Source organism: Heptranchias perlo, unplaced genomic scaffold (genome assembly GCF_035084215.1).
Source record: "Heptranchias perlo isolate sHepPer1 unplaced genomic scaffold, sHepPer1.hap1 HAP1_SCAFFOLD_1618, whole genome shotgun sequence".
Classification (NCBI taxonomy): domain Eukaryota; kingdom Metazoa; phylum Chordata; class Chondrichthyes; order Hexanchiformes; family Hexanchidae; genus Heptranchias; species Heptranchias perlo.
The window spans coordinates 13,919-28,365 of record NW_027138879.1 but is presented as its reverse complement, the minus strand read 5'-3'; the positions used below and the strand labels follow the sequence as shown (position 1 = coordinate 28,365).

Genomic DNA, 14,447 nt, shown 5'->3' with positions numbered 1-14,447 from the left:
GAGATACGGGGAGAAGGTGGGATTGAGAGATACGGGGAGAAGGTGGGATTGAGAGATACGGGGAGAAGGTGGGATTGAGAGATACGGGGAGAAGTTAGGGAAGATGGGGCTGGTCTATCAAACGCAACCTTTTGTTTGGCCTAATGATCTGTCCTTAACAATTCTTGCGCTGCGAGACAGAAGACGAGACACGATTCCGCTGACGAACGAACACTCCACAAACACGATGGTTCGGCGGCAGAGCTTACCGTAACGGCTGAGCGACCTTGTAAAGGTGAAGGAGTTGACGATGTTGTAGGCAGAGATTTGCTTGGGAACCAGGGCCACTGCGGATCCGTCGGTGACCTGCGAGAAAGTAAGCCAGTCAACGCTGGGCATTTTCCAGCTTCTACCTCGGTCAAGCGAGCCGAGCGTCAGTAGGTAGATATTCATCCAAGGGGGGAATCGCGAGACCGATCCTGTCTCCCCCCCCCCCCCCCCCCACTCCTCCCGCACGTCCTTCCGGCAAGGGGTGCACTGCGCCCTGCGGGGCCAGGGAGACTCCCAGGTCGTGCGCCCGGCCTGCCTCTGGGTCATGTGGTGGTCTCCGACAGTGACCCCTGCTTTAAAGTGCAGCGTCAGCTGAGCACAGGACCCCACGGGCGCATGTGAGACGATCCCACGACCGCTATTGGAAGAAGAGCAGTGGGTGGAGTTGGGGGGGGGGGGAAAAACGATGGACGGGTTGCATAGGCAGAGGCACGATGGGCAGAATGGCCTCCGCCTGTGCTGTACCCACTGTGATAGACTAGGCTTGTATTCCCTTTGAGTTTACAAGCCTGAGGGGCGATGTAGTCGAGGTGTTTGAAATGATATAAGAGTTCGATCGGGTAGATACAGAGAATGATCCGGCACAGGAGAAGGCCTTTCGGCCCATCGTGCCTGTGCCGGCTCTTTGAAAGAGCTGTCCCAATTAGTCCCACACTCCCCCCTGCTCTTTCCCCCCGTAGCCCTGCAAATTTTTCCCCTTCAAGTATTTCTCCGATTCCCCTTTTGAAAGTTATTATTGAATCTGCTTCCACCGCCCTTTCAGGCAGGAATGTCTCCTCATCTCCTCCTCTGGCTCCTTTCCCCGATGATCTTAAATCTGTGCGTCCTCTGGTTACCGACCCTCCTGCCAGTGGAAACCGTTTCTCCTCACTGACTTCGAAACCCCCCTCGTGACTTTGAGCACCTCGACTGAATCTCCCCCTTTAGCCGTCTCCGCTCTGAGGAGAAAGACCCCAGTTTCTCCAATCTCTCCGCAGAGCTGAGGAGGCGGGGGAAATCCCGGACGACGAGAGGGCACAATCTGGGGATCGGCCGCCACGTGATAGAATGGCGGAGCAGGCCCGAGGGGCCGAGCGGCCCCCCCCGTTCCACGCACCTGGTAGTGCACCAGCGTGTTGAGCCTTTTCCAGTCGTACTCGATTTTCGTCGTGACGTCCTCGTCCTGGAGAATGACCCGTGCACCCCGACCTTGACTCCACTCTGCGCAGGACCGAGAACGACAAAAAGCAAACCACAAATCAACCCCTCAACCCCCGTTCTGCAGACGTCAACCCCAACTGAAAGGAACGCGAGGTGCTGGAGGAGGCGCAAAGGGAAGGATCACAAGGAGAGGCGGTCGCGGGCACAGAGCGAGGCCGTTCGGCCCTTCGAGCACGTGCTCGTGAGAGCAATCCGGTCGGCCCCACTCCCCCGTAGCCCCTTCAAGTATTTATCCAATTCCTTTTTGAAAGCCCCGATTGAATCTGCTTCTGCCACCCTTTCAGGCGGCGCGTTCCAGGTCAATCGCAGTGTAAAAAAGCCGGTGGGAATGGTTTCTCCTTACTTACTTTTATCTGCACCCTTCATGATTTTGAACACTCCCTATCAAATCTCCTCTCAACCTTCCCTGCTCTAAGGCGCCAAGTATGGGATACTCGGCTTTGTAAATAGGGGCATTGATTACAAAAGCAAGGAAAGTTATGCCAAATCTTTACAAGACACTGGTTAGACCCCAGCGGGAGTATTGGGTCCAATTCTGGGCACCGCACTTTAGGAAGGATGTCAAGGCCTTAGAGAGGAGATTTGCTAGAATGGTACCAGGGATGAGGGACTCCAGTTGTGTGGAGAGACTGGGGTTGTGCTCCTCAGAGCAGAGAAGGTTAAGGGGAGATTTAACAGAGGCGTTCAGAATCACGATAGAGCAAGTGGGGAGAAACTCTTTCCTCTGGCAAGTGGGTCGGTAACCAGGGGTGAAAATAATTGGGAAAAAAGAATTAGAGAGAGTGAGGAAGAGAAATTTATTCACGCACAGGGTTGTTTAGACCTGGAACGCACAGCCTGGAAGAGCCAATTCCACCGAAACTTTCAAAAGGCGATTGGACGTTTACTTGACGAGGACTAATTTGCCGGGTTATAGGAACAAAGCTGGGGACAGGGACGAACGGACAGCTCTTTCACAGAGCCAGCAAAATACAAAGAGCAGAACGGCCTCCTTCTGTGCGGTAAGATTCTATGATTGTATGACACCAGAACCGGGAGGTTTTCACTTATCGGGGAAGGCCGAACGGGCTGCGGCTCTTCTCTCTAAAAGGTTGAGGGGGTGGCCTGAGAGAGGTCTTTAAAATGATGAAGGGGTTTCGATAGGGGAGACGGAGAGAAGGTGTTTCCACTTGTGGGGGAGACCAGAACGAGGGGCCATCAATATAAGAGAGTCACTAATAAATCCAATCGGGGAATTCAGGAGAAACTTCTTCACCCAGAGAGCGGTGAGAATGTGGAACTCGCTCCCACATGGAGTGGTCGAGGGGAATAGAATCGACGGGTTTAAGGGGAAGCTCGATAAACACATGAGGGAGAGAGGAATAGAAGGAGATGGTGATAGGGTGAGATGGAGTCGGGAGGGAGGAGGCTCGTGTGGAGCATAAACACCGGGATAGACCGGTTGGGCCGAATGGCCTGTTCCTGTGCTGTACATTCGATGCAATACAGTGATTCTCTCCACCTCCCCCTCCCTCCTGAAGACGCTCACTCTTGTTGGGGTACGGCAGCCCTCTGCTCCCCCACCCCGGGTGACCATTCTTCATGCGGGACCCAAAGGCGCAAACTATTCGACCATGGGCGGAGCGTCACATCCGAGCCCATTCCTTCCTGCCCTCGCGCGATTCCCGCATATACCTCCACCCCGCCACCGCCGTCCCCCCCACTCCCACCCACCCACCCCCAAATGGGCGTACCTAGGTCCATGTCCTCCGCCTTGGGCCGCTGGGAGTAGGGCATCCCTTTGTAGACCGCGTCGAGAAGCTTGTCCTTGACTTGGGTGATTGTGTCACAGTTCAGCACCTTGACGGGGATCTGGGTGGCGTTCCCGTTCTCCGCACACATACAGGTCAGCGTCTGCAAAAAGCAAAGAAGATTAGAAAGCAATTTGCATCTCTCCGGCCCCTTTCACCACCTCGGGACGTCCCAAAGCTCCTCACAGCCAATGGAGTACTTTTTTCTTTGAAGTGTAGTCACTGTTGTAATGTAGGAAACGCGGCAGCCAATTTGCGCACAGCAAGATCCCATAAACAGCGATGTGATAAATGACCAGATCATCTGTATTTCTAGTGATGTTGGTTGAGGGATATATTTTGGCCTCAGGACACCAGGAGAACTCCCCCTCCCCTCCTCCTGCTCTTCTTCCAATAGCGGCCGTGGGATCTTTTACATCCAACCGAGAGGGCAGACGGGGGGCCTCGGTTTAACGTCTCATCCCGAAAGACGGCCCCTCCGACAGTGCGGCGCTCCCTCAGTCCTGGCACCGGGGGGAGTGTCGGGCCCGGATTATGGGGCTCGAGTCCGTGGAGCGGGGGCTCGAACCAGCGACCTTCTGACTCAGAAGCGAGACCCACTGAGGCACGGCTGACACCTGACGCAGTGGGAACCTCACCCGTACACAACTGTCCCCCTCCCCAGGCCTTGCTCCAGGTGAATGCGATAATCTACTTTATCTGTGAGCTGTGTTTGTTGTAACAGGCTGATAGAGGCTACAGCGCCTCCTCTGGACAGGAGTTTTACAAAAAAGTGGCAACCGTGCCACCTAGTGAAGCAAGAATGAACAACAACAACAATGTGGGTTGGAAGGTCGTGAGTTCGAGCCCCACTCCATGGCTTGGGCTCATAACCGTACGACGCCAACCTGCATTTATATAGCGCCCAAACGTCCCAAGGCGCGTAAATCAGACCAAAAATAGACACCAAGCCACATAAGGAGATATTAGGGTAAGTTACTTGGTCAAAAAGGTCGGTTTTAAGGAGCGTCTTAAAGCAGGAGAGAGAGGCGGAGAGGTTTAGGGAGGGAATTCCGGAGCTTGGAGCCCAGGCACGGCCGCCAATGGTGGAGCGATGGGAATCGGGGGATGCGCAAGAGGCCGGAATTGGAGGAGGCCATTGGTTTCGGTGGACTGGGAGTGAGACAGCTTGACCAACTCGAGAACTTTACAGGGGAAGGGAAATCGCACTTAAATCAATCCAATTTTCTGTGCCATTCTGTCAAATTGATCCCGAAGCTGTCACAAGTGGGTATCCGCCAATAGGTCAGCCCAGAGCGAGTCAGCAAAAAGAGAACAATGCTCCCTCCAGACGTAGCCCACGTTCGACAGGACGGGATCTCGGATTGGGCCATGGAATGAAACATTCACACGCCCATTATCAGGCTTAACGAAGATCCCATTCACACGCCCATTATCAGGCGTAACGAAGATCCCATTCACATGCCCATTATCAGGCTTAACGAAGATCCCATTCACATGCCCATTATCAGGCTTAACGAAGATCCCATTCACACGCCCATTATCAGGCTTAACGAAGATCCCACTCACTCACCCATTATCAGGCTTAACGAAGATCCCACTCACTCACCCATTATCAGGCTTAACGAAGATCCCATTCACACGCCCATTATCAGGCTTAACGAAGATCCCACTCACTCACCCATTATCAGGCTTAACGAAGATCCCACTCACTCACCCATTATCAGGCTTAACGAAGATCCCATTCACACGCCCATTATCAGGCTTAACGAAGATCCCATTCACACACCCATTATCAGGCGTAACGAAGATCCCATTCACATGCCCATTATCAGGCTTAACGAAGATCCCATTCACACGCCCATTATCAGGCTTAACGAAGATCCCACTCACTCACCCATTATCAGGCTTAACGAAGATCCCACTCACTCACCCATTATCAGGCTTAACGAAGATCCCACTCACTCACCCATTATCAGGCTTAACGAAGATCCCATTCACATGCCCATTATCAGGCTTAACGAAGATCCCATTCACATGCCCATTATCAGGCTTAACGAAGATCCCATTCACACGCCCATTATCAGGCTTAACGAAGATCCCATTCACACGCCCATTATCAGGCTTAACGAAGATCCCAGTCACACGCCCATTATCAGGCTTAACGAAGATCCCATTCACATGCCCATTATCAGGCTTAACGAAGATCCCATTCACACGCCCATTATCAGGCTTAACGAAGATCCCAGTCACACGCCCATTATCAGGCTTAACGAAGATCCCAGTCACACGCCCATTATCAGGCTTAACGAAGATCCCATTCACATGCCCATTATCAGGCTTAACGAAGATCCCACTCACTCACCCATTATCAGGCTTAACGAAGATCCCAGTCACACGCCCATTATCAGGCTTAACGAAGATCCCATTCACACGCCCATTATCAGGCTTAACGAAGATCCCATTCACACGCCCATTATCAGGCTTAACGAAGATCCCATTCACCGCACTGGGTGGTGGCGATTCCCCAGATTATGGTTAATGCAAATTGTAGGGTCCCTGAAGTGGAACGTGAACTACATCGAAATTACAGCACAGAAACAGGCCATTCGGCCCGACTGGGCTATCCCGGTGTTTATGCTCCACATGAGCCTCCTCCCTCCCTACTCCATCTCACCCAATCACTCTCTCCTTCTATTCCTTTCTCCCTCATGTGTTTATCGAGCTTCCCCTTAAATCCATCGATTCTATTCCCCTCGACCACTCCATGTGGGAGCGAGTTCCACATTCTCACCGCTCTCTGGGTAAAGAAGTTTCTCCCGAATTCCCAGATTGGATTTATTAGTGACTCTCCTATATTGATGGCCCCCTCGTTCTGGTCTCCCCCACAAGTGGAAACACCTTCTCTACGTCTACCCTATCGAAACCCCTTCATTTATTGGTGACTGTCACATATTTATGGCTCTGGTGAGACCTCACCTGGAGTACTGTGTACAGTTTTGGTCTCCTTATCTAAGGAAGGAGATACTTGCCTTAGAGGCGGTGCAATGAAGGTTCACTAGATTAATTCCTGGGATGAGAGGGTTGTCCTATGAGGAGAGATTGAGTAGAATGGGCCGATACTCTCTGGAGTTTAGAAGAATGAGAGGTGATCTCATTGAAACATCTAAGATTTTGAGGGGGCTCGACAGGGTAGATGCTGAGAGGCTGTTTCCCCCTGGCTGGAGAGTCCAGAACCAGGGGGCATAGTCTCAGGATAAGGGGTCGGCCATTCAAGACTGAGATGAGGAGGAATTTCTTCACTCAGAGGGTGGTGAATCTTTGGAATTCTCTCCCCCAGAGGGCTGTGGATGCTCAGTCGTTGAGTATATTCAAGGCTGAGATGGATAGATTTTTGGGGAATCGAGGGATATGGGGATCAGGCGGGAAAGTGGAGTTGAGGTCGAAGATCAGCCATGATCTGATTGAGTGGCGGAGCAGGCTCGAGGGGCCGAATGGCCTGCTCCTGCTGCTATTTCTTATGTTCTTATGGCCTCCCCCTCCCAGGCAATCGGACGCCTTGCCACAGTTAGCGGAAATTCGCAAAAAAAAAAGCCCCATCGCCCGCCTCGCGAGGACTCACCAGCATCTTGTAGTCGATTTGCTGCCGGATGAGCTTGTCCTCGCTGAGGGAGTAGCGGGCCTCCCCGGTGATCGAGTCGATCGGCCCCTTCTCCATTTGCTGCTTGATGGCACAGTACAGCATGAACAGTGGCTCCCCCACGCACTCCTGCACAAAGGAAGGAGCAAGGGTTTCAAATCGCTGGGTTCAGCCCCGGCTGGAGGATTGTGGCCAATTCTGGGCCCTGCGCTTTAGGAAGGACGTCAAGGCCTTGGGGAGGGGGCCGGAGGTGATTTACCAGAACGGTACCAGGGATGAGGGACTTCAGTTACGCGGAGAGACTTGAGAAGCCGGGGTTGTTCTCCTCAGCGAGGAGATTTAATCGAGGTGTTCGAGATTTGATGGAGTAAATAAGGAGAAACGGTGGGCAGGAGGGTCGGGAAGCAGATTTCAGATAAACGGGAGACGAGCCAGAGGGGGAGAGATGAGGAATTTTTTTGACGCAGCGAGTTGTTCTGATCTGGAATTCGCTGCCTGAGCGGGCGGTGGAAGCAGATTCAATAATAACCTTCAAAAAGGGGAATCGGAGAAATATTTGAAATTAATTTCGAAGAGCCGGCATCGGGAACGATGGGCTGAGCGGCCTCAGTCTGGGCTGTGCGATTCCATAAGCTGGGCGTGGTACTGGGAGGGTGGCTGGCATCAGTGCGACTGCACCCCTTTCAGGAGAATAAAAAAAGTGCAGTATGAGTGAAAATCTGAAGGATTGATTGAGGTGGTTTACTGGTTTGCAAAAGGCCAAGATGTGAGCCAGTATAGGCGATGGCGATGGCAGGGGGCGGCGGAGGGAGAACTGAACACGAGAGAGGTGGCTGGGGAGACCCGACTGAGCGAACGTGGCCCTTTGTAGCTGGCTGATTTATAAGCCTGAGCACCCAGCAGACCAGGCACTAGGCCGCACACAGCTTCCCTGAGCAGCCAGCCGCCGTGTCTGCCCAGCCGCTTTGCGCTCAGACGCCTGGCGCTGTTCTGGCAGGAGACGGGCCTGGACTGGCACCTGCCCCCCGCCCCCGCTCTCTCACAGCCGGCCGAGATGGGCTAACGGTGGCCCAAAGAGCGGGGGGCAGATTGAGGGCTGGACTCTGCCTGCTCTGCTGAACGATGTGTTTAACCCCAGACGCTCTGTCTCTTGCTCGTGCTGCCGTCTGGACGCCCTGGCTAAAACGGCGGGCGGAGCAAATTCTCCAGAACGCCTTGACGCAATGTCAATCTGCTCCCGTCCGGCCCTCCCGTCATTTCGGGGCTCCCTCACTAATCGGGGGGGTGGGGGGGCCAAGCGGTCCTGCTCCCGTTAGCTCGCTGCGTTTGAAATCGGGAAATGGCGGGCGTTTCCGATCTCACGGGCGTAGAATCGCGGGCAGGGACTGCTGCGTCCTCTTCTCGCAGGTAACCCGACACACCCTCTCTTTAAGCATCCTCCAAAACATGGCTGCCCCCCCGTATCCTAACTCGCACCGAGTCCCGTTCTCCCATCACCCCCCCTGTGCTCGCTGAACGACACTGACTCCCGGTCCGGCAATGCCTCCATTTTAAAATTCTCATCCTTGTTTTCAAATCTCTCCTCACCCTCCCCTCCCTCCCCATCTCTGTAACCTCCTCCAGCCCCTACGACCCTCCCAAGATCTCTGCGCTCCTCCAATTCCGGCCTTTTGCGCATCCCCCGATTTTAAAGTTAACCCCCCCACCCCTTGCTGCTGCGTCCAGATAAAAGTTTCCGCTTCCCGGTCCCGGTTAGCTGATCTCAGCTGGGATTGTCGGTCGTGGGAGGGAAGGGGCAGCGACATCTGCCCTCGGAGCCCCTGGGCCAGGGAGGAACAGAATCAGCTCAGGGTTCTCCCACCCCACCCCCCAACAACAAGCCCCCCCCCCACCGACCCCCTCCGTTCCCGCTCGCTATCCGAGGACCCGATCGGATTCGGCCGCGACGCCCCCCCACAGTCGAACAGCTCGCCGTCAGAACAAGTGGTGGGGGTAAGGATCCCCGGAGGGAGACGTACACACCATCCCCCCCCCTCACCAAACCCCCGGCAAGAAATCGGCAGGTTCTTACACTTTGGAAATTTGAGACAGTTGCTGGAACGATGGGCCGAATGGCTCCTCCTGCCCCTGTATCATTCGATGATTCCATCACAGCAGCAGAAAGAGTTGCAGTCAACAGCTGGCAAGGGTCGTGGCGATCTCGCTGCTGTCTTGGTGACGGGTGAGTGATGGATTAGGGACGTAATTGCTCGAGCGGTCGTCTGGCGGGAGGGAGACCGACTCTCCGTCAGTGTCAATTCCCACTCCATCACTCAGACCGGCCTCCAGGCAGTCAGAGCGACCCGCTGCCCTCGCTGGGTCACCCCCCCACTGACAGCCCCGTCACTTCCAACTAAGAATTCAGAGATTCCCCCCTTGCTGGCGGCTGCGTGCCATTTTGACGCCTGTTAACTTAGACAGCTTGGCTCAGTCAGGGGGACGCGCTCCCGTCCCGGAGTCGGATGGTCGTGTGTTCGAGGCCCGGTCCGGGGCTTGAGCACGTAACCTGCAACCGTGCATTTGTATAGTGCCTTGGACGTAGTGGGAATGAGTCAGACAAAAAAAGCTGACACTGAGCCAAAAGAAGGAGACATTAAGACAGGTGAAACAAAGCTCGGTCACAGAGGTAGAATTACGGAGTGTCTACAGCACAGAAACAGGCCATTCGGCCCTACTGCTCCGTGCTGGTGTTTATGCTCCACACGGGCCTCCTCCCTCCCGACTCCATCTCACCCTCTCCTTCTATCCCTTTCTCCCTCATGTGTTTATCGAGCTTCCCCTTAAACCCATCGATTCTATTCCCCTCGACCACTCCCTGTGGGAGCGAGTTCCACATTCCCACCGCTCTCCGGGAAAAGAAGCTCAGTAGGTTTTAAGGAGCGTCTTAAAGGAGAGAGAGAGAGAGAGAGAGAGAGGCGGAGAGGTTTAGGGAGGGAATTCCAGAGCGTGGGGCCCAGGCAAACACGGAGCGATGGGAATCGGGGGGATGAGCAAGAGGCCGGAATTGGAGGAGGGCGGAGGGTTGGAGGAGGTTACAGGGATAAGGAGGGCCAGGGAGGGATTGGAACAGGAGGATGAGAATTTTTAAAATCGAGGCGTTCCCGGACCGGGAGCCGATATCGGTCAGCGAGCACAGCGGGGGGGCGGGGGGTGATGGGTGAACGGGACTCGGTGCGAGTTAGGGTACGAGGGGGGAGGGGGAGAGGCAGAGGGGGAAAAGCACCGAAGGGAGATTCCCCACTCGAGTGGCGTCACTTACCTTCAGAAACCGATGGAGTAAGAAGGTGAACCAGTTTGTCAGCATTTTCTCAGCTACCGACTCGGTCCTGAAACGAGTACAAGGCACGAGTTAGAAACACGGCCAGATCGGACTGTGCAACTCCCCCCTCGCACCGCGGCGGCCCGGCAAACACCCGCACCGTCCGAGTCAGGCGCTGAGCCAAACGGACCAGGAAGGCTGCATCTCCACACAGGATCGTGCCGAGGTGGCCAGTGGTCTGGCGGGCGTGTGATGTGGGGTGAGGCAGGGGAACGAGGGCCCAGGGAAGGACCAGGGAACGTGGGAGGAGGGAGGAGAGGAGACGAGGAGTCAGGGAAGGATGAGGAGATGTTGAGGGAGGGAGGGGGAGAGGAGGACTCAGGGGAGGATGAGGAGACGTTGAGGGAGGGAGGGGGAGAGGAGGACTCAGGGGAGGATGAGGAGATGTTGGGGGAGGGAGGGAGGAGAGGAGGACTCAGAGGAGCATGAGGAGACGTTGAGGGAGGGAGGAGAGGAGGACTCAGGGGAGCATGAGGAGACGTTGAGGGAGGGAGGAGAGGAGGACTCAGGGGAGGATGAGGAGATGTTGAGGGAGGGAGGGGGAGAGGAGGACTCAGGGGAGGATGAGGAGACATTGAGGGAGTGAGGGAGAGGAGGATGAGGAGACGTTGAGGGAGGGAGGGAGAGGAGGACTAAGGGAAGGATGAGGAGATGTTGGAGGAGGGAGGGAGGAGAGGACTCAGGGGAGGATGAGGAGATGTTGGGGGAGGAAGGGAGAGGAGGACTGAGGGGAGGATGAGGAGACGTTGAGGGAGGGAGAGGAGGACTCAGGGAAGGATGAGGAGTCGTTGAGGGAGGGAGGAGAGGAGGACTCAGGGAAGGATGAGGAGATGTTGAGGGAGGGAGGGGGGAGAGGAGGACTCAGGGGAGGATGAGGAGATGTTGGAGGAGGGAGGGAGGAGAGGAGGACCAGGGGAGGATGAGGAGACGTTGAGGGAGGGAGGGAGGAGAGGAGGATGAGGAGATGTTGGAGGAGGGAGGGAGGAGAGGAGGACTCAGGGGAGGATGAGGTGATGTTGGAGGAGGGAGGGAGGAGAGGAGGACTCAGGGGAGGATGAGGAGATGATGGAGGAGGGAGGGAGGAGAGGACTCAGGGGAGGATGAGGAGATGATGGAGGAGGGAGGGAGGAGTGGAGGACTCAGGGGAGGATGAGGAGATGATGGAGGAGGGAGGGAGGAGAGGACTCAGGGGAGGATGAGGAGATGATGGAGGAGGGAGGGAGGAGTGGAGGACTCAGGGGAGGATGAGGAGATGATGGAGGAGGGAGGGAGGAGAGGAGGACTCAGGGGAGGATGAGGAGATGTTGGAGGAGGGAGGGAGGAGAGGAGGACTCAGGGGAGGATGAGGAGACGTTGAGGGAGGGAGGGAGGAGAGGAGGACTCAGGGGAGGATGAGGAGACGTTGGGGGAGGGAGGGAGGAGAGGACTCAGGGGAGGATGAGGAGATGATGGAGGAGGGAGGGAGGAGAGGAGGACTCAGGGGAGGATGAGGAGATGATGGAGGAGGGAGGGAGGAGTGGAGGACTCAGGGGAGGATGAGGAGATGTTGGGGGAGGGAGGGAGGAGAGGAGGACTCAGGGGAGGATGAGGAGACGTTGGGGGAGGGAGGGAGGAGAGGAGGACCAGGGGAGGATGAGGAGATGTTGGAGGAGGGAGGGAGGAGAGGACTCAGGGGAGGATGAGGAGATGATGGAGGAGGGAGGGAGGAGAGGACTCAGGGGAGGATGAGGAGATGATGGAGGAGGGAGGGAGGAGAGGAGGACTCAGGGGAGGATGAGGAGATGTTGGAGGAGGGAGGGAGGAGAGGAGGACTCAGGGGAGGATGAGGAGATGTTGGAGGAGGGAGGGAGGAGAGGACTCAGGGGAGGATGAGGAGATGTTGGAGGAGGGAGGGAGGAGAGGAGGACTCAGGGGAGGATAAGGAGACGTTGGGGGAGGGAGGGAGGAGAGGAGGATGAGGAGATGTTGGGGGGGGGAGAGGAGGACTCAGGGGAGGATGAGGAGACGTTGAGGGAGGGAGGGGGGAGAGGAGGATGAGGAGACGTTGAGGGAGGGAGGGAGGAGAGGAGGCCTCAGGGGAGGATGAGGAGATGTTGGAGGAGGGGGGGGGGAGAGGAGGATGAGGAGACGTTGAGGGAGGAGAGGAGGCCTCACCTGCGGAGCAGCAGCTTGGGGTGGTTTTTGTTCTCCAGGTTCTTCTCGATCAGGTCGGACAGGAGTTGTTTGAGGACCACGGTGGCGTACTGCATCTTGCCCTGCAGCGCCGTCATGACCAGTGAGGCCACATTGCCCCGGTCCCGCATCGAGAAGCTGCGTTGGGCCTCCAGCGTGCGGACGAAGGTCAGGAGGAAGACTTTGTTGTTGAGCAGCTGGCCAAAGATCCTGAGAGCCTTCTCCACGTTGGCGGGAGCCTGCGGGGGAGGGGGGGGGGGTGAGGAGGGAGACGGACACAGCCGGTCAGGTCCCAGTAAGATTGCTCCCCCTTCCCAGCACCCCCTGGCGTTGCTCAGTGCAGGTCAGAGGAGCGTTACACCAAGTCACGCCCGAAGTATTATTCCGCTGCTAAGGTGGGCCTGCCCCTTTAAGATTAACAGATCGTGTAAATAAGCCTGTTCTCTGAGGTTGGACATATCTTGGCATCAATTGCAGGCGAATTACTGCCCCTGTTAGATGTTTCCCTGCTGAGGTCCTCCTTCTGAGGGAAAGGCCAGGTAATCTCAAGGTCAAAGGTGTGCAGAGGGAGCTTTACTCTGTATCTAACCCTGTACCTGCCCTGGGAGTGTTTGATGGGACAGTGTAGAGGGAGCTTTACTCTGTATCTAACCCTGTACCTGCCCTGGGAGTGTTTGACGGGACAGTGTAGAGGGAGCTTTACTCTGTGTCTAACCCTGTACCTGCCCTGGGAGTGTTTGATGGGACAGTGTAGAGGGAGCTTTACTCTGTATCTAACCCTGTACCTGCCCTGGGAGTGTTTGATGGGACAGTGTAGAGGGAGCTTTACTCTGTATCTAACCCTGTACCTGCCCTGGGAGTGTTTGACGGGACAGTGTAGAGGGAGCTTTCCTCTGTATCTAACCCTGTACCTGCCCCTGGGAGTGTTTGATGGGACAGTGTAGAGGGAGCTTTACTCTGTATCTAACCCTGTACCTGCCCTGGGAGTGTTTGATGGGACAGTGTAGAGGGAGCTTTACTCTGTATCTAACCCTGTACCTGCCCTGGGAGTGTTTGACGGGACAGTGCAGAGGGAGCTTTCCTCTGTATCGAACCCTGTACCTGCCCTGGGAGTGTTTGATGGGACAGTGTAGAGGGAGCTTTACTCTGTATCTAACCCTGTACCTGCCCTGGGAGTGTTTGATGGGACAGTGTAGAGGGAGCTTTACTCTGTATCTAACCCTGTACCTGCCCTGGGAGTGTTTGATGGGACAGTGTAGAGGGAGCTTTACTCTGTATCTAACCCTGTACCTGCCCTGGGAGTGTTTGACGGGACAGTGTAGAGGGAGCTTTCCTCTGTATCTAACCCTGTACCTGCCCTGGGAGTGTTTGATGGGACAGTGTAGAGGGAGCTTTACTCTGGATCTAACCCTGTACCTGCCCTGGGAGTGTTTGATGGGACAGTGTAGAGGGAGCTTTACTCTGAATCTAACCCTGTACCTGCCCTGGGAGTGTTTGACGGGACAGTGTAGAGGGAGCTTTACTCTGTATCTAACCCTGTACCTGCCCTGGGAGTGTTTGATGGGACAGTGTAGAGGGAGCTTTCCTCTGTATCTAACCCTGTACCTGCCCTGGGAGTGTTTGATGGGACAGTGTAGAGGGAGCTTTACTCTGTATCTAACCCTGTACCTGCCCTGGGAGTGTTTGATGGGACAGTGTAGAGGGAGCTTTACTCTGTATCTAACCCTGTACCTGCCCTGGGAGTGTTTGATGGGACAGTGTAGAGGGAGCTTTACTCTGTATCTAACCCTGTACCTGCCCTGGGAGTGTTTGATGGGACAGTGTAGAGGGAGCTTTACTCTGTATCTAACCCTGTACCTGCCCTGGGAGTGTTTGACGGGACAGTGCAGAGGGAGCTTTCCTCTGTATCGAACCCTGTACCTGCCCTGGGAGTGTTTGATGGGACAGTGTAGAGGGAGCTTTACTCTGTATCTAACCC

The 14,447-nt window shown here is 55.5% G+C and overlaps 1 protein-coding gene across 1 annotated transcript; it reads right to left on the bottom strand.

Moving 5' to 3' along the window:
• Positions 1 to 248: 248 nt before the first annotated feature.
• LOC137309325 (plexin A3-like) lies at positions 249 to 12,708 on the bottom strand (the record flags this gene model as incomplete). The annotated part of the gene is made up of 6 exons (XM_067977577.1): positions 249 to 345; positions 1,406 to 1,509; positions 3,243 to 3,402; positions 6,922 to 7,068; positions 10,238 to 10,304; positions 12,452 to 12,708. Coding segments are annotated over 6 exons (832 nt in total), but the record flags the coding sequence as incomplete, so codon positions are not given.
• Between the last annotated feature and the right edge of the window lie 1,739 nt (positions 12,709 to 14,447).